General features: G+C 39.3%; 3 protein-coding genes and 1 long non-coding RNA gene across 7 annotated transcripts; 2 read left to right on the top strand and 2 right to left on the bottom strand.

Moving 5' to 3' along the window:
• Positions 1 to 2,337: 2,337 nt before the first annotated feature.
• Positions 2,338 to 9,570, bottom strand: LOC135671753 (mRNA-decapping enzyme subunit 2-like). Of its 3 annotated transcripts, none has more exons than XM_065179917.1 (8): positions 9,378 to 9,570; positions 8,749 to 8,900; positions 8,027 to 8,154; positions 6,120 to 6,218; positions 4,739 to 4,891; positions 3,809 to 3,912; positions 3,645 to 3,712; positions 2,338 to 2,980 (listed from the first exon to the last, which is right to left on the bottom strand). In XM_065179917.1, exons 1-8 carry the CDS (start codon positions 9,455 to 9,457, stop codon positions 2,790 to 2,792), a joined length of 975 nt encoding a protein of 324 aa, XP_065035989.1. In that variant the 5' UTR covers positions 9,458 to 9,570; the 3' UTR covers positions 2,338 to 2,789. The 3 variants fall into 3 exon arrangements, with proteins under 3 accessions (XP_065035989.1, XP_065035990.1, XP_065035991.1); XM_065179918.1 differs by having other exon boundaries at positions 2,338 to 2,974; XM_065179919.1 differs by having other exon boundaries at positions 2,338 to 2,971; positions 9,378 to 9,568.
• On the top strand, positions 9,571 to 12,982 carry LOC135671754 (uncharacterized). Of its 2 annotated transcripts, XR_010512840.1 has the most exons (3): positions 9,750 to 9,906; positions 11,591 to 12,636; positions 12,728 to 12,982. It is a non-coding gene; the product is annotated as an uncharacterized LOC135671754 (long non-coding RNA). The 2 variants fall into 2 exon arrangements; XR_010512839.1 differs by having other exon boundaries at positions 9,571 to 9,906; positions 11,591 to 12,982.
• Positions 12,983 to 14,055: 1,073 nt separating this feature from the next.
• Positions 14,056 to 16,093, top strand: LOC135671748 (patellin-4-like). The gene is made up of 4 exons (XM_065179909.1): positions 14,056 to 15,125; positions 15,200 to 15,324; positions 15,396 to 15,543; positions 15,619 to 16,093. The coding sequence occupies exons 1-4, from the start codon at positions 14,292 to 14,294 to the stop codon at positions 15,901 to 15,903; spliced, it is 1,392 nt and encodes a 463-aa protein (XP_065035981.1). The 5' UTR covers positions 14,056 to 14,291; the 3' UTR covers positions 15,904 to 16,093.
• Positions 16,094 to 18,674: 2,581 nt separating this feature from the next.
• LOC135671751 (protein G1-like4) lies at positions 18,675 to 19,980 on the bottom strand. Its single transcript, XM_065179914.1, has one exon. It carries the CDS (start codon positions 19,441 to 19,443, stop codon positions 18,877 to 18,879), a length of 567 nt encoding a protein of 188 aa, XP_065035986.1. The 5' UTR covers positions 19,444 to 19,980; the 3' UTR covers positions 18,675 to 18,876.
• Positions 19,981 to 20,231: the final 251 nt, after the last annotated feature.

The following is a 20,231-nucleotide window of genomic DNA, read 5'->3' as shown; positions in this document are numbered from 1 at the left end:
CATTCTACATATTTGTCTTCGATAGTAGAGAGTGGGAATGGCCTTCTTTGGAGCAATTCCAGATGCTGTAGGTGAAGAATGATTTACGAGCGAGAGTCGTGAGTAGTGCAAGAGCAGATCGCTACTGCTGCTGCGATTGTTGTTGCTGTGAGAGCATAAACGTTCATTTCGTTTCCCTTAAGTCCGCCCTTCGTTCTCTTTAAGTCCACCGACTGTTGGTAGATCAACGAAGACTATCGCGATGAGGAAGATGAGGATTGGCCGTGGAGCCTCTTAGGAATTTGGCTGCAGCAGCGTTGGCCGTTGGCCGAAGGCAAGGGCGAAGCTTTGCTTTTCTTAGTGGCGTTGGTCGCTGGCCGAAGGCAAGAGCAGCGAAGCTTCGCTTTTCTCACTGCTCTGATACCATGATAAAAATAATACAAGATAAGAATAATTATTGAAGAAGCTTTATTGAAGAAGTGAAGAGCTTAAATATATTAACATGTCCCTTTCCCTCAACAGAATGGAGGATTTTCCTTAATAGAACATAGAGATTTTCTCGTATAGTTGAAATCTTATCTTCTATGGCTCTCCTGATATTTAAATCTTTTTTGGTGGATAATTAAAAGAGTTATCGACGAAGCCTAATAGATCATATCAAAAAGGAGATAATTTAAAGGGAAATTACATTGCACCATTGATAGATATAAGTCATATACGTTGAAAAGAACTATTGTTTCATATGAGAATAATAATTAGGGCATCAGATGAAAAAGACGTATTGAGAATATGAACTGATCTAACGGAGATCGAGCTGCAAGAGAAGAGTCGCGCGTTGTTGGAAGGAAGAAGAAAGGTCCACAACTGCACAGAGAGATTGATAGTTGATGGTGGTGCCCTTTGGAATTCCAATCCTTGGCATCATAGAGTGATATGAGGGGTGAGGAAGAAAGAAGAACAAACGTCGGATGTGGTAGGAACACCATCTTCGCATTGTTCACAGTGTTTCTAGACTTTGGAGCTATTGTTGACTTTATCACAGAGGCAACTGTTCGAGTTGGGAGGAGCATAGGAGAGTCCACTGTGCGAGAACGAGAGAAGATACGTGGGCCTGAGAGAAGGCGACGGGCGGCCATAGTGGGGTCCGTCGATAGAGTAGTCGCTTCTGATCTGTAGACCGCGAGAGGAGGCGACAACAACAGTGAGAGGCGGTAGGTTATGACTTGCAGCCAGGAGGAAAAGGTTCAACTGACGAAGAGAATAAACCGTCGAGCAAGATGCAATGGTCGATGAGGAAGAAGGAGGCAGTCGGGTAATAGGAGGTTCACTAGTGAGGAAGAAGTAGGAGGTTCCTCCATCGGATTTGCACGGGAGGGTCGAGGCGGCGAAACCCTATAAACAGAGCCTTGTGCTGCTTCTTTGGGTAGGTGGCAACGGTAACTCCGCACAAGGAAACATAGGGCATCGAAAGGGAGTCAACAGTAACCGCTTCTTTGGATGATGGCAACAGATCTGAGGAGGCAGTGAACAAGCAAGCAACCTTCTAGAGGTGGCCGGAGGGCAACGCGATCGGACCGGAAGGCATCGAACAAAGTGAAGGTGAGGGAGTAGACATGGGATCGATCAACGAAGATTGCCTAGCAAAAGCGAAAATACACAACGAATCTGATCGATGAAAAGCAGAAGGTAGGTGATCATTGAGGAGAAGCAAGGGTACGATCATCGAAATCAACATCACCGGAGGTGGCAGATTAGATCAACGTTGTCGAAGGACTGATTAGATCTGTTGATTGATCAAAGCAGAGGAACATTGAGTTGATAGCTACAAATCTGTGCAGCATCGATAGAGGGTAGAAGAGTGCCAGAGAAGAGGTAGCACCGAGGGATCTCTGTGTAGAAGCAAGATCAATTGGTAAAGAAAAGGGATCGACAAATCAAGTTAGGAGTTATAAGAAACCGACAACGACATATTAACAGAGGGGAGAGGGATTGTTGTTACTAGAAATAATAATAATAATAAAAATCTTACTCGAACCAAAAGAAACTCTAATACCATATAGAATTAGGAAATATATTATAAAAATTGATGAATTTTATCCATTGAATTGATGATTATTTATATAAATTTTGAAAAAAAAACACTTATATTATACAACCAGATCAATTATTCAAATCCTAAATTGATCATTAAATCATAAATTGATTGAAGATGTAGAAAATATAAAAAATATTATTCAATATATGCATCTATCATCTTTTATTACAACTATTATGCTATAAAATTTAATAGATTCAAAATATAAAGGTTCACAAAATTCATCAACTTCCAAGTTCCAAATATGTCATAAGATAAACACGTAAAGATGAATAACCAACCATTGATGAATAGATAAGCTGAAGTAATGCTATTAACAAATGACCAATGGAATCAAAGGTATCGTGGTTCTCCATGGAATGCCTCGTCGACACTGTAATATATGGCCAAGGACTTCCAGATACATCGTCAGCTACACACATACTGATGAATAAGCAACCCCACAGTTTCGTTATGCTACTAACAAAAGGGCGCAAAGGTATCAGAGGCTAAGAGTTCTGTGTAGATGGCTCCCAATTAGAATAGTTAAAGAGTCCAACTGCCTCTCAAAAGTCTCGGTGGAGTACGTGGCCATCTAGACTCGATTTCTGCTGTGGTCAATGAGTATATGATGATGGGGCCATGCATGAGAAGAAAAATCAAGTGTGCTTAACGTGGAAGTTACAGGTCAACGCAACCTACACCCATCTGACAAACTACCATGGAGGATAACACCTCAGTTGGCAGCAAAAGCAGCTTCCATTGCCTGTAGGATGCTAGCAGTGTCAAACTTGAAGTTTCTGAAACTTTTGCCAGGTCCATTATCGGACTTTTGTGGTTCAGATCCAAGTCTGAGTGGTGCATTGTCTGAAGGCATCCCGCCATCTGCATTATTCTTGGCCTTCCAGACGGAAGTTCCTGCTAAAGCTTGAAAGAGCACTCAATCAGTCAGAACATAAAACTCTGTTGATTGGTTGGTATAGGGTCTAAAGAGACGATATATAACTCTGTCGACTGACTGCACTAGGACTTGGATTTTAGTTCACTTTGCCACTTTAATGAAATGCCCTTGAAATTTTTTCCTTTTTGCATAGTGTTTAGAGAGAAAAAGGTGCTGAAGGGGAGTTGCATGAAGGTAGGCTAAGTCGAAGCTGACAAATGAAGTTCGTGAGGTAGATGCTGGAAATGGTGACAGTAACGATCTCAACATGATGAATACTTATCAAGCAAAGAGAATTATGACGGACATTCTCTCGAGAATCCCAGAACCATCCTAAACGTCTTAGGTGACTTTATGGCCAAAAAAAAAGTGGGTATCTATTCCTTACTGAAAATAAATGTTGGGAATAACCCAAAATCAAGAAAATTGATCTACTCTTAAATGCCTCTGTTGTCCTTTGTTGTGATCTATACACAGATATGGTTCAAGTTTCATGAACATGCACCAGGATGTTGCTGAAGGAGACTTGTAAAAGATCTAATTGCAAAGGAGACATCAGTGGGGGGAAAGATGGTTGAAATGAATCTTCTATAATCAGAAACCAGGAAACCACATCCATTAATGAGAAAAAGAGGGTGGTAGTGATTGAACCTTTTGAAGATGAATCCAATTTCAGAGGTATTGAAGGAGGATGTGATGCAATCCATGCTTTCAGAGATCTGCACGGTTAGTAAAAAGAACAAGGACTAATATGTCAAATAAGTAATATTAATAGAAAAAATAATTTTGCACAGAAGATAATAGAAGATACTAACGTCAGGAATGGAGCAACCATATAAAGCTTTAAACCATTTACTCCACGTGATGTAATATCATCACCAGCTGGCTGCAGTTCATCTAGCCGGTGCCATGAGATTTCCTACAAGCAGCAATCAAGCATGCACTGTAGAGGTCTGGTTTAATGCTAAAAATTCCCATTTCCATTCTGTTCTATAAAGCATAGATGGGAGATAACAGAAACATGAGGACAGAGGAATCTGCAAGAAAGAATAGACCAAAAGTAAATCTAAATATAACCATTTCTGATTTCTCCCCTTCTGCATTTCTTGTCAGGCACAGGGTCAACTGAAGACCTAGTTCTAAAGTAGATTAAAGAACTATTCCCCCAGAATGGCCAGGTAAATGAATACTAAGAAGATACCATGTATCAGCCACTCTAGTTGTGCACCGTAACAACCAACATGTAGATAAGAATGTACAGCGAGCCATGGCCGCATAGTCGCAGGCATGTGACTCACAGACACAACATGGTGCATGTGATGGTGTGTACATGTGAAAAGTTGCCAAAATAGAATCAGGCATGCAGCTGGTACCAGTACAGTATGAAAACCATGCTACAAAATATGCTGTGCCCATCCCACCCAGTAAATTTGGCATGTCACATTGTCATGAAAAGTAAATTCATAGATGATACTATTAGTTAAAGAAAAAAAAAGTGTTATAATAGCCCTGAAAGTAGTATCAAAGTTTATTGCGTAAATTTAACACCAACAAACAGCTGCAAACAAAGGAAAACACAAAAGGAAATACGTTCCTAAAGCTATATTACTAAGGTTTATTTAGAAACATTGCTTAAATTTGATTCATATAGACAGAAAAGTTAGAGTATTAGCTGGTTTTGTTCCATCAAAACATTGTGACAATTTGACTGAACAAAATTATAAAGAACTAGCGAGACTACATACACTGATCTCCTTTTTGGTTAAAGGAGCAAAAACTGTGTCCTCCTTCACCCCAGCAATAATATAGAGTCGTACCCTTTGCTGTCCAATTACGACTTCAATATACTCATCAATTTTCAAAAGCTTGGAAACATCAAACCCAGTTTCCTCAAGGACCTGTGATTATCATTTTCATGAATGAATTAATAAATTTTGTTGTGAACACAAACAAAAGTAGATTATAGTTCGCATGAGTAAAAAAGAAATGTACCCAGAGATCATTCAATGATAAATTAAGTAAGAGACATATCATAATTGTACTAACAATTACGCAACCTACAGAAAAATAGTAACTAAAAAATGCACTCATTTAGTTCCATAGTACCAAAATGCTACAGTGAGATCAGGTCGTATTACAACAGAGTTCTATATACCTTGTAATATATCACTGTCTCAACAAAATAGCAATAGTGACTTTCCAAGGTCAAGGAAAACTTGTTAACTTGTTGAGTAAAAAATATCTTGTAATATTTTTCACTGTCTCAACAAAATAGCAATAGTATTCAGCAGAAATGTGGGAATGTTGCATGTTAATTTGTTAAGTAAAAAATATATGTACAAGGATGATACTAAGAGAAAAGGGACCACAAATGAAAATGTCCTCCATATCAAACAAGAAATTTAGTGGACGAAAAGGACTTCCAAAATTAATAATCTATTTGTGCCCCGATGAGATAAATAATCTACCTGCACCACAATAATGCCACTGACTAGATTTCTCACCTAATGTCCAAGTTAGAGATGCTATCAAACTAGAAATGGTTTATATCAACAATCAAATGCACATTAATTTGATGTAGAACTCAAACCATAACATAACCTGTCCATGGGAAAACTCATGTTTCGTGATCCAGTAGTCAATCAACAATTCAACAGCAAACAGTTTTCTAAATCATACTTCCAGCTTATTCAATTTACAAGAAAAAACAGCAAGAAGCAGCTATTTCCCGACTCAGGGTGAGTTCTTTTCAAACTACTTGCTGCATGTATCTGCTACATACATGGACTTCACAATTTCAAGTCTATCAGCATTGCCTTCTTGTTTCAATGCTACCTTCACTTATATATTTAATTAATTCAACATGTCTACTTGACACATTTAGTTTAATAACTTCTAAATTTGTGTTCCCTTACCGGTTCACTTGAATGAAAACCATTTCAACATTAAGAACAAAAAGTTATTTTGACATCACACAATCTTATAGCCATCTAGGATAAAATGCAAATGAATTGGAAATGTATTCTAATAATCAGAAAGTGTGAAAAAATAATTGTGAATCTACACATTTTAAACCATTCAAAAATATATTTGGTAAAACTTGAGATAACCAGAAAAAGTACTAACTTCACGAACAGCACATGTGTGATCTTCCTCATCTTTGCTCTTTTTACCACGAGGAAAGCTCCAACTTGCTCCAGCTTTCCAGCCTTTAACAAGCAAACACTGCAAAACAAGAATCTTAGATTAGGACCAAACTCTTACTATCTTCAAAGCTAAGACAAACATGGAAGTTCTTTCTCATTTGATGTATAAGCATAGATGCTTTAAGATAGAATATGTGAAACTCACTGTTTCAATATGTGAAACTCACTGTTTCAAGGACATATAAGCATCTTTAGATGTTACCAGAGATGGGGCTTAGCAACATGCATCAGCCTCTAGAGACAAAAGATGCCATTAAAATATCAATAGAAGATTTTGTTTCAATTATTGCTCTTTTTCTCCCCCCTAGGTTTCTTACACTGTATTATGGCCTGATATTTTGACTGAAAAGAGACTAATGAAGCAAGCAAATTAGAAATTGACCTCAGAATTAAAACTTGCATAAAAGATAATACTGAAAAACTCAAATCCAATACAAATCATTTACATGCAACAAACATCCCATATGCCAGATGGCTGGTGTAGCATCATGACTAAAAGAGCTAGTGACAGATGTTAAGAATTCTACATAACAATTTGTAAGATGCCATCTAGACTGCATGAAACTCTTCCTCCTATTGAGCATTGTTGAGAATTGTATACCATACAGCCAGTTATGGTAATGAATATGTTTTTTAAGAAAAATAAACACTAAAATCTTAGTGACAAAAAGAATAAAAAACATAACCATGAAGTGATCAATGACATGCTTCAGTTACTTTTTGATTCCAACCCTTAATATGTTGCTTAAAGCTAGAATACAGTTTACTTGAACAAGCACAACATCTAAGCATACTAGGATTGTAACATGGCAATAAATCAATCACCCTAAATACTTTCCTCAAAGAAGCAGTCATCATTAGACAACTAATATTATGAAAAGACTCCAAACTTAAGGCTAAAACATCCATATTTTCCAAAGGATCTAAATCCATGACTAGAAAGCAAAATTAAAAAATATGACAACCAACTAATTAAAACCTTTTTATCATTGTTAACACTTAAACATGATTCAATTAGTGCCTCATAATAATCCATACGCTAAAGCAAGTAAATGATAGAAGCTGAATGAAAATACATGAACAAATCTAACTACAACTAAAACCCAACTCAGTCTATGTAAGTTTCAAATAAAACCTTGATATAAGGACTTTGACTGGAAATCTCTGATTTATTATAATGCTACAAGCCTACAATTGACAGTGCCTTCAAGAAACTTTGGCTGCACCAAGAAGATACAAAATTGACAATACAAGAGCTTGATAATTAAGTATCTGCAATAAAGTGGGTATGCAACCAACAGAACCTTTTGGAAATTTTGGACTAAGAAAAGATACAAAGCAGTAATCCTATATAAACACATGTACTACATGTACCCAAACAACAAAAAACATCGCTTTTGAGGATTTTACAATAAGTCAAAATTTTATAAGAGAAAACAACAAAACGAATGAACTTAAAGGTTGTACTAATGCAGATATGTCATTATATATCCAAACAACAACAGCAACAAGAAGCCAACAATGTAGGAATTACTTGGGGCCAACTATGTGGATATTTTACTACCATTTTAGTTCTAGTGGGGGCAATATTGTTTCTGCCACTTCTGGGTGACAATATCATCCTGTGCTCATAATATCGAACAAAGGTTCACGCTGGTTGGCATGCCTATGCAACCTCCTCATTATCCAAAATCCAATACAAAGAAATTATTTCTTTAAGGATCTAAAATAACACAAATAATTACGTGATTACATACTTTCAGGCCCAGGAGCACAATGAAGAACTAAAAGATTAAATTCAAACAAAAATGCTTTTTTAAAGCTTACCCGCTCATATGACTCATCCAAAATAATTGCCCCAGTCACCGGAACTCTGAACTTGTAAGAAGTGAAATCCTTGTAGATGTCATCAATGTGTGCAATATATGGTCTTAGAGCAGCACAACTCTTAAACACTATAAAGAATTAAAGAAAACTATCACTGAACATGTGAGGAGCTTATATTAAAAAAATTCAGTGAAGATGAATGAGCATGGTGTCAGTGAAGCAGCAATCATATGATATCAGGGCCACCATGGAATAAATAAGCCCAACAGCTTGCAGAAGGATCATGCATATAAGAAAAAACCCTAGTTCACATTTACACATCTAATCAACAAATGAGTTTAATGAAACTGTATGCACTTGTTTTACAAATTGAATTCAATCTACCGACACAATCTTAGTGGCTTGAGCAACAAAGCCTCAAGAAATGACAAGAGACTATGCATAATTTGTTGTGTGGAAACAACAACAAATTAAGCTGAAATGAGATGCTCAAGAGACATCAATTCTCATCAAGAGCTTAGGTATATAAGGAACAACTTAAAAATAATCCTTCATCACCAATTCATATTAAAGTCATCACAAACCCCATCACGTATGATGCAAGTTGGTTCACATTCGTCTTAACAATTTCAAATTCTAAAATCTCATTGCCTCTCCTGCGATAATTTCTATAGTGAAAAGTAAATCCCAGAAAAAAAAACATTCATTATTAAGCAGGATACTAAGAGAGGTGAATTCCCTGAAAGAAAGGGACTTCAATGATGGATTCTGTTCAACTGAGTTGTCTTCATAAAACCAATGCGCTTGCTCGAGAAGGAACAAGATCCTCTCAAATGACTCCAGGTCTTCTTTTGGGACATTCAATACAAATCGACTGCAAGAAAGCAGTTAGCGTCAAACGCGTAACATCTACAAAGTGTAGGAACTAATCGAGCTGCATATACATACAAAACGCGTAACATCTACAAAGTGTAGGAACTAATCGAGCTGCATATATATACAAAACGCGTTAAATGGTGCAAAACGCGTAACATCTACAAAGTGTAGGAACTAATCGAGCCGCATATATAACAATGGAGCACAATCAACAAGCAAGATTGCAGCCAAGGAGTTCGTTTCCAATCAATCAAAAACTCATCGATGGCAATCGAAATGTGCAAAATTAGGGGCGGCAGGGAACCAATTGCCTCAGATAGCAAAAGGGGGGAACGAGGATACCACCAATACATAGACAGTACATGATTGTCGCAACTCAATACATGGACCGATCACTCGAGTAAATAACGATTCAGCAAGGAAAGAAAACGAGAAAAGAATGGATCACGGAGGGAAGTGTTCGACGGAAACGCACCTGCAGAGATCATCAAGGAGCTCCTGAGGGGGAAAAAGATTCCTCATGGAAGAGCTCGAGGAGCGACTCAGCCCTGCCATACACTATTCCCCCACGCTCTCAGCCACGCACTGCTCCGCTTTGTGGCCGGAGAGAGAGAGAGAGAGAGAGAGAGAGAGACGACGTCTGTAGTTTAGGTCACAAGAAGATGTAGTTTACGCAAGTAATAATAGCAGTAGTACTTGAGGACGCGTTGCGTCACGGAGAAACATTGATGTACCATTATTTGGGCCGGAGGCCTAATACGTGTAACGGCACCGTTTAATGGCCGTTTTAAGCCCACTATGACGGATTCACAACACAGAGAAATGGGCTCGCCTAATAAATAAGCATTTCTTCTTCCCCTGTTTCCCTTGTAGGGTTTCAATGTGTTGAGTTCTTTGTTTGGTTTCTTGTTCCGGTCAATTTCTTGATTCCTTGCAGCACAGTCTGGAGTGGGATTTAAATCTTATTGCTACTCGTTGTTGTAAAGATCTCTAACGCCTCACAGGTAACATATTTGCGATGGTTCTGTCAGCTTTAGTTTTGTTTATTTGAATGGAGTTCTGCACTTGGATTAGTCTGGTATGCTTCTCAAAGATGGTTGTTTGGGGAAGAAGTAGAGGGAATGAAAGGAAAATTCAAGTTCACTACAAATCAATAGAATAGTATTGTAGATTGACTGGCTGCTTATTTCATGATATGTGACAAAGTGCATATAGCATATTACAGAAAAAGGTGCAATGTGTTTTGGCCTCTTCTCTTCCCTTGATAGGTTTTCTGCGTATAGAAGTGAAGAAGGTGGGCTGTTGAATGCTGAAAAGGTGTATTAAACATATAGTGGAGTATGAGGTGTAACTTGTGTTATTATTGATGTCTACAAAATGGAGGACTCAGTATCTCCATGGGGGGTTGACTTTATGGGTGTAATGGGACACAAATTAACACACTCTCCAATGCACAACACACATCTCTCTTGGCCACTAAATGCATACCTAACCTCATAGCTTCACACGACACTTCCTACAGACAGCTTCTCTCTCATGGCACAAAGGACTTTGACCCATCCTTTGTTTGTAAATTGAAGGATCCTGGATTTTGCTTTATGGAAATCTATGAATAATGTTGTACACTAAATCAACATTAAACATGACATTGGTGATAAGACTGAAGTTGACTTGTATCATATATTTTGCAATTATATTGAGTTCCCATTGGCAAAAGCGAGTTCTTTGCACGTCTAAAATTATGTTTGCAGGATTTGGGTGTAAGATTTTTAAATGACGATGACAGAGCCTTGTACACTTAGTTCTTGCAGGCTCAGGTGTTATCTTATGCTCCTCTTTTCATAATCCATTATTTCAAACTCCGTATGTGATTTATAAGCTACTGTCGATGTAATAAAACATAGTAATCTTGCCTTCAACCTTATTTCTTGTGATAATATGACCTATACGGCTTTGTTCTAGTCAAATTCCATTTCGTATAAACAAGGATGCTCAGTGGTTCATATCAAAGTTTTATTTAGTCTTGGCTTGTTTGATAGTTCCTACTCATTAAGTGTTTATTGCAAATTTTACCTCTTATTATGAACACAAAATTAGCAAAGTTTGATAAGCAGTGTGGAAATTCAGAATGTTCTAGGAGACAGACTAGCTGGTATAAGACACTTACTCCATCTCCTCTTGGAATATTCAGTCATGGTGCTCTGTAATGTACGCAGTCAATTGAATGTAAAAGCTCATAGCAGAGCTCTGAAGTCCTGGTCCTGGTTATTATGCAAATCATGAACCATAGTCAGGTTGTAGTTTGATGATTGTTTTGTGATTGTTCGAATGTTGCAGATTATGTTTTGCTGTAATTGATACCTCATTTTTTGAAGTAAAGTATCTTTGGGAAAAAAAAGAGAGTAAAGTATCTTTAGATATCTTAGCATTTGTATGTTTATAGAAGACATCGGGACCCTGCACAGATAATTACGGCCATTGCATATGCCTATAATGATTAATCTGGCAAAGCTCAAAAGAATAAAAAAAGTCAAAAAGCAGTTATCATTGATTTGTCTGCAAACTTCTCTGTTCTTTCATGTGCTCCCAGGGCAACCGATGAGTCTATGTTCTTAAGACCCCTCGATACTGCTCTATCATTTGAGTTAAAGCTTTTCCTAATACTATCTGCACTTCCTGATATTTCAGCTTGAAGGTATTAAGTATGGATCTGCGCCAGTCTCAATAACCATGAGATCATATGTGTTGTAAAGACTTCGAATCTGACTCTAGGTAGCTGAGACTTGGGAGGCATGCAGAAGCTCTTCACAAGCTTTTCATTCCTGGTATTGTCTTCGATTAATTAGCAAGGATTTTAACCCTTTATTTCTCTCTCTATGTTTATTGAAGCCATGCATGATATTATTGCTGTTTTACCTATGGTGCACTACTGTTTCCACTTGCTTTAGTGTTGTCTCATCACCATTCCTTTGTATGTAACCTCTCTTTTGTACATTTAAGAAGACATCTTAGCACACTGTTTTGCCATAGAAAAACTTAAATTTTACTGCATATCTTAGATCATGCTTCTACCATTCCATGGAAAATATACAAGCTTTGTTGTTATAATTATTTTTCCTCATGCTTTGCTAATCTCAATGATATCTTTATCAGATCATGGATCAACGAAACAAGGATCTGAGTGGTATTGCCTCTCATGGTTGGTCACTCATTAACGAAACATTAATTGTAGTTGTATATTTATGTACCGATACTTTTCCGACAAATTAAGCTAATAAACATGCCTAGGTTAGATGCAATTCTCAAGTGGAGAACTTGTTAAGTGTGTTGTATTAGAACCCTGAAGTTTCAATTACTTTTGGTGGCTGTCACTAGCTGTGATTCATCTTATTACCAGATGTGTTTTATTTTGGGAAGGATCCTAATATTCATAGTGTACCAATTGTAGGATAATGATCCTAATATTAAAGAGGAGCAATGTTGAGATCTCTGCTTCTACAAGTTTGACCTATTAATGATACAAATTCCTTGATGTTGCTAGAGAGGTTGACTTTAAAGTGTCATCATATTTAAAACCAATTGGTTAAGAATAAAGGATTTATTTAGTTCAAGTAATGTTTTCTACGTTTCGGAGGAATGGTTTCATGGTTTTATTGCTATATCCACATGGTTCCATAACCACTAGACTAAGTGGTTACATCAAACTTGAACAAAAGTCTGAGGGGATCCTTCAGGTACAGGACCTTAATCCAATGGAAAATAATCTGATTTTTGTATTATATTATTGGAAACAGATTGCTCTTTTACTTCTACTGGTGTGTGCAGGTAAAAGGATGCATGATGGCCCAAGTGTTGCTGAATGCTCGGAAGCTGCAGAACTCAATGTACATAACATATAGATCAAGGTGTATATATGTACAAGGAAGGGTTGACTGACTACTCGAAACGGTACAAAATAAATGGTATGTATTGGTTCATAAGCTGATCGTGGACTAAGTATCGATCGGTACGAATGATGTATCAGTTGATACGATCGAAACTCATTATATTTATGGATTGGTATCGTTTGAAATTTAGCCATTACTGATCCAAATTTGAACTAGATAATCATTATATTTACGGATTGGAGCCTTGTTGACTTTAAATCCTCCTCCCTCACCTCTTTCACTCACTCTCATTCTCTCTCACACACACACATACAGTTTCTAATGGATGATTAGTAATATTTAATCTATTTATTTGGATAAAAAAGGGGTTGGAAACTCTTATTAGATTTGATGAGCATCATTTTGATTGGTTCGAGTCCAATTAGGGGTTATTTGTTCATTCTTATAACCTAAAACTTTTATTTATTTATGGCTTATATACACTTTGAATGCATTTAAATACAATAAAAATATCATTGAATAAAAAAAATTTAAAAATTTAAATTTTTTTACTTTTTAATAAATTTGCACATGTCCACATATGACATGTTGTGGTCTAGATCAAGATCGATATCATTCGATATGAGATGATGCTTACAAGTTCATAATAATATCATTTATGGGTCATTATCAATGAAATAACAATAATAATTGGATCCAATAATATATATATACATATATATATATATACATATATATATATATATAGATATATACATACATATATATATATATGTACATATATATATATATATACATATATACATATATATATAGATATATACATACATATATATATATATACATGTATATACATACATACATATATGTATGTATATATATATATGTAAATATATATATGTACATATATATATATATATACATATATACATATGTATATATATATATACATATATGTACATATATATAGACTTTCTTTTTTTAACATGCTGAGTGACAAGGAAATTTTTTTTCCTTATATTTCAAAGGATATGGAAAGATAAGTAACATTATCAACTTCTTGTCGGTTGTTGTCCTAAAGAAAACAAGGCAAAGAGGTGATATAATGAAATCATTGAGTCATCATTAGGTTCCCTTTATATATATATCTTTTCCTGCTGCATCGATCTCCTAAACTAAGCGAGCTTACGTGGAGGATGCCTTAGAAAAGCTATCCCTTATATTATATGTGCACATATATAATCGCCAGCCCACCACCACAAATTGATTTGTCTCCCTCGTCGTTCATGATTTGACCAGGTCAAACTGTTCCTTCCTCTTCCATCCCCTAATAAACAGGCGGATGCCGAGCTGTGTTGCCCCTTCACCACCCATCAATCTCTGCAGCTCCTGAGGTCACTAATCCCATGGTCTTCTTCCCCCTCCCCACCTCCATCCCATTCCACCCTCACCTCCGCGCCACCACCACCGCCGTCAAGTACTGATCGATCGATCCATCCATCATGGAACTGCAGCTCTCCCCCTCCCCCTCATCCTCCTCCTCCTCGTCCTCCATGGGCGACACCACGGATGTGGTCGTCACGGACGACGAGACCACGGTGCCGGAAAACCTCAAATCCAGTGAGAAGAAAGCGCTGCTTGAACTGAGGACAATGCTGGAAGACGCCATCGCGGCTGGTCAGCTCCTCCACCACCCTTCCCATCGCCACGAGAGGAGCAAGACCCGTGTTGCCAACTCTTGTTCGGTGAACTCCTCGTGCGTGAAGGCAGAGGAGGCGGAGGAGGATCTGAGCGACGTCTCTTTGTGGGGCGTTCCGCTGTTGCCGAGCAGAAAGCACGAGAGCACCGACGTGATCCTCCTCAAGTTCCTCCGAGCCAGGGAGTTCAAGGCCGCCGAGGCGTTGGACATGATCGGGAGGACGCTGAGATGGAGAAGAGACTTCGGCGTCGACGGGATGATGGAGGGGGAAGGTGGCGCTGACGCAGCGCCGCCGCAGCCGCCACCGCCGCACCTCAAGAGTGCAGCATACATTGACGGCAGAGACAGAGAAGGCCACCCGGTATGCTACAACATCTACGGCGTGTTCAAGGACAAGGACGTGTACCGGCAGACCTTCGGCGACGAGGAGCGGCAGGAGAAGTTCCTCCGCTGGAGAGTGCAACTGATGGAGCAGGGAATCAAGCAGATGAGCCTGAAGCCTAGTGGAGCGGCGGCGATGCTTCACATCATCGACTTCAAGGACTCGCTGAGGCCGGGCATGAGGGAGCTCCGCAGCGCCACCAGAGAGATCGTCTCCATTATGCAGGACAACTATCCCGAGTTCGTCGCAAAGAACGTAAGTCCATAAACAATTCGATCGAATTAGAGTAGGATTTAAGTGTTTGATTTCGTTCCCGTTCTTGTTTGCAGATATTCTTGAACGTCTCCTTCCGCTACTACGCTTACCATGCACTCTTCTCTCCCTTCATCACTCCAAGAACAAGGAGCAAGTTCATCTTCGCCAGGCCCGCCAAAGTCACGGAAACGCTTCTCAAGTACGCAGGCCTTCTACCACCACACTTAGTACTTAAATCCGCCCCTGCGTCTCACAGCACTCCCCTGACAGGTTCATGTCCCCGGAGAACATACCGGTGCAGTACGGTGGCCTGAGAAGGGGGGAGGACGACGACGAGTTCTCAGCTGAAAACGAACGAGCGTCGGAGTTGGTGATCAGAGGCGGAGGAATCGGACGCATCGAAATCCCCATACTGGAGGTAGGATCGATCCATTGATCCCCACTGACAATTCCGTTGCCTTTGATCTCATGCCCTTTGGCGGCGGGCATGCAGCCAGGGGTGACTGTCGTTTGGGACATCACGGTGGTGGGATGGGACGTGAACTACAGGGAGGAGTTCATCCCGGAAGATGAGGGCTCGTACAAGATCTTGATCCAGAACGAGAAGAAGCCGGAGGAGTGCATCAGGAACTCCTTCTACATCAGCGAGCCGGGGAAGGTGGTGCTGACCGTGGAGAACAGGACGTTCAAGAAGAAGCGAGTGTTCTACAGGTCGAAGAGCAAGCCCACCATCCCCTTGTATGATCTGCTAAGCCAAACACAGCAACCACAGTTGTAGGTTTACTGCACGCACGTTGTTATCTGCGACGCAACATGCACAACAGCTTACTGCCTTCACAGGGATGATGTGCCATCCATGCATATCATATCCACAATGAACACATGTGTATCACCAAGGCATGATGTACAACTGTTGGAAACATGTTGAAGATTCAGCGTGTAAGTAAAGACTGAGAGACTAAATTAATGACACCTTTTGGCATATTTTTGATTTGGTTTATTTTAATATGTTGGTGTTTTGGAATTAGAAAATAAGCGTGAAAACAATTTTGGATAAAAGTTAATATCATAAACTACGATAGAAGCCCTATTAATTACACAATCTCTGCTATCTATCTTGGATAAAATGAGCTACAAAGGAGTCATGATGACAAGGAGTAACATAATTGCATAGGCAAATCCTTCATCCATTGGTAATTTTCGACCAATTTTTAGAAAAACAATTATTTGTGATTTTTTTTCGAGAAATGCTTTTATTTTTAGAATTTTCTAATAATATTATTTTTTTACATAATAACCTAAAAAATCTTGATTCGATGAATAATCACTACTCATTTTCATAGAGTTAGAAAGCCCATGATGTCAATTCTTGAAGAACAAAAAGAAAGAACAAGTGGATGCCACGAACAATTCATGTGCAATTCTAAATACCTGTTTGACATCCTATGGTGCAGTGAAGGCATAGATCTTGATGAAAGCAACGTCGATGATAGCATGGTAATGCATCAAAAGCCTAGTGTGGAATATAGTTGTGTTCTTCATGAAATGTAAACCTAGACTAGATAGACATAACTAAAGAAAATAGATGAACATTTCTCTTCATCCCATGTCTATGGATTTTCTCAATTAGAAGAGCTCACATGGATAATACATATTCCAATTAACTAAGCCTAATGCTAATTATTTTGTTCCAGGATGATTTATCCTATTTAGATATTCATGATGAAAGAGTACTAAATTCTTTTTTAAATCGACCCTCGAGGAATTGTTCTATTCAAATATTCGATTGTTTTAAATCGATCCTTTAATGAGTATTAAATTCTTTTTTAAATCGACCCTCGAAGGATTGTTCTATTCAAGAATTCAGTACCCTCCAAGGGGTACTGAATTCTCTTTCATGAAGATCCTCAAAAGAGGAAAAAAAAAGCTAAAATACCGACAAACATCTGTTTATTCTTTATTTCAACCCACAAAACGTACTCGTTTCTCTTTCATATAACCTCTCGAAAAAGGAAGAAAGTTGGAATACCAACATATGTTTGTCTATTCTCGAATTTATTTGAGACTTTGTAATATACTTTTATCTGTTGGGTTGTGGGATGAGTCTTAGGACTATATATGTAATGTACTTATTTTAAATGCAACAATATCCCAAGCATTAATATAACTTTTATAAAGATCATCAACCTTAGAATTTCTATTTAACAGTCAGTGGTTTAAAATGATGAGCATTAAGAATGCTTATTAGCTTCTACCTCAATTATTTGAGACCTTGATCTAAAACCTATGCATGCAGTTGTCTTAATTTCTCTACGGATATCAAATTAATTGTCAGATATAAAGAAATTCCAGAGCATGCTATCAGTCAACCAACTAAGAGAAACCTGACAAGGTTTGTCTTAGTCACTACCAAGTGATCATCAATAAATGTGAAGACTTAAACCATATTATTCCATGGGGATTGAGCAGAGTGATTATGTGAAATATGTGGAGAAAAAGAAAATATAGAAGAAGATTTTATATTCATTATCGATGTCATAAATACTCATGAGGAAAAAAATGTTAAGAGGCCATTAATAAATGAAGTATAAAACTGAAGAGGGAAAGTAAATAGAAGGCTTATATATGAATCTATATTCCCTATTGATGTTAGAGTATTAGCTTTCTTTGACACGGGCAGGTGATGATGTTTACTTTCCTCAAAAAGCAGAGAGAGAGAAGAAGAAGAAGAAGAAGAAGAAGAAGAAGAAGAAGAAGTTTTTGATGAATATAGCAATACTGCAACAATCTTCTGATGTTATATCATCGCTCAAAGACAAATAAGAAATATTGAGCTCTAATCGCTACATCATGGAAAGAAAACAATACAAGGATTGTGGTGGAGAGGACAAAGTACCTCTTGTTATCTTTTCTGTGAGGAATGTAAAGACATGGGAGAATCCTATGGCAATTAGAGCGACCACAATCTTCTGATGTTATATCATCACTCAAAGACAAATAAGAAATATTGAGGTCTAATCGCTACATCATGGAAAGAAAACAATACAAGGATTGTGGTGGAGAGGACAAAGTACCTCTTGTTATCTTTTCTGTGAGGAATGTAAAGACATGGGAGAATCCTATGGCAATTAGAGCGACCAGTTACTTGCTCTGCAACAAAAATGGTGAAACCAAACAGTCGTGATAAGACACAGTTGAGAAGACCATACTCCCAAAGGTCAAGTCCTTTCATCCTCCATATCCAGTAAAAGAAGCCAAAACAAAAGATAATGCCCGGCAACACCCCACCCATACGAACGACTCTCAAGATTAGTAGTAAAATCGAAACAGCAGAAAAGGTTGCTCCAACAATGTTTTCCATATCAAACATTGACCAACCATGTGGATGATGGAACACCTTGCAGCTACTCGTGAGCATCTGCTTACTGCTTTACGACCATAAGGAGAAACAGGTAGATTGAGAAGAGAAGCTCCAAGACGGTGTCCAAAATCCAATACCTGCTGTGGCTGAGATAGATTTCAAGTACATGATGAACTAACTGGCTTTCACTCAAAGGAAAAGGTACACGATGAACTATCAGTTCAAGGCACAGGGCTCTACCACCAATACTCATGCTAGTAGTGGTAACAGTATGCTACCCTTCATGTTAGCAGGAACATATGGTTCATATTAGCAACTCTACTGAAGGCAATGGCATGCACATCATATGAGGTCGAGAGGTATAGATAATAGTACTTCGAATGGTGGGGATTAGGCAGCTGCAGTGGTGCCGGATGGTGGGCTGTGAGGGTTGTGATGATGTTGCGGGGGCGAAGGCGTCGTCCGTGGTGGCTTCTTGCGCTTCTTGTCGTAGCTGATGCCGCGAGCCTTTGCCTGCAACTGGCGGACCTCGCGGAGGTAGAGTCTGACAGCTCGTGCACCGAAGGGGTTGGCTTCGTGCGAGCCACCATTCTCCTCGAATGCGGCACGGAGGCGGCCAGTGAGGGCGTCAAGGGATCCCCACGCCTGGCGGAGGGGGCAAGGGCATGGGGCGGGTGGGTTGGGGAAGCCAAAGAAGGGGCACGCCGGAGTGTGGACCTTGGTCTTGCCGAACTGGTCCAGGTAGCGCAGGAACTCGAGCACGTGGGCGGCGCTGCACCGCGACAGTGATAACGGTGGCTGGTGGTTCTTCAAATACTGGCAGAACGTGTTCCAGTCTCGCCGCTTCTGCGACTCGTACCGGCTCGGCGACGGGGCGGTGGCAGCGGGGAAGGAGTTGGGGCCAGCGACGCAGCTGTCGGAGGAGGAAGGTTTGTCAGGGTTGGGGATCATGTCCATGATAGCGTGGAACTCGGTGGTAGTTCTGATCTATGTGATGCAGTACCTGTTTGGTAGTTCTGCATGTACAGAAAATGATGTTTGAATCATGACACTAATCATTCGATCGAGCAAACAGAGAGAGAGAGAGAGAGAGAGAGAGAGAGAGAGAGAGAGAGAGAGAGAGAGAGAGAGAGAGAGAGAGAGAGAGAGAGAAGTGTGGTCCTGCTGCAGCATTCGGATCTGCCAAAAGCGATGTGGAAGTGTGGAAGATAAGATCTTCTAAGAACAACAGCCAGATATAGATATGGAGAGGTGTAACGTGCTCTTTGGAGGAAGGAGAGGTATACTGATGTGATCACAAATGAGATATGTGGAGGGGATATGGAACCTTGAAAGACTTGTCTCACTTGATCCTGCTCGCCTATTCCTCTTTTTCTGCTGGTGGATAATGGTAGAGAGAGAACACGGTAAGTCCTTTAGGATTGGTGGATCTCATATCTGTAGTCTCAGAAGATAGAGAAGTAAAGGTGAAGACGTGAGACTGCGAGTGTGGCTGACCTTCAATTTTCCGGGAGAGCGTGAAAGGTGTTTCTGTGAGGAAGAGAGAGAGCGAGAGAGGTTGGCAGTGTGTTGACAGATGACGCTGACAGGGGGGAGGGGGGAATTTGCGACGGGGAAAAGGGCGTTGGGATGTGCATCCATTGGCAAGATGACCAATGAGCATTACTCCAACAATTTCACGAGCACTTCCTACGACTAAGGAGATTTGAATTTGGTCCGCAGATGAACCATCCTTTCCTGTGAGC

This window comes from Musa acuminata, unplaced genomic scaffold, assembly GCF_036884655.1.
Source record: "Musa acuminata AAA Group cultivar baxijiao unplaced genomic scaffold, Cavendish_Baxijiao_AAA HiC_scaffold_1155, whole genome shotgun sequence".
Taxonomy (NCBI): Eukaryota; Viridiplantae; Streptophyta; class Magnoliopsida; order Zingiberales; family Musaceae; genus Musa; species Musa acuminata.
The sequence above is the reverse complement of the archived record's forward strand: the minus strand, read 5'-3'. Positions and strand labels throughout refer to the sequence as shown.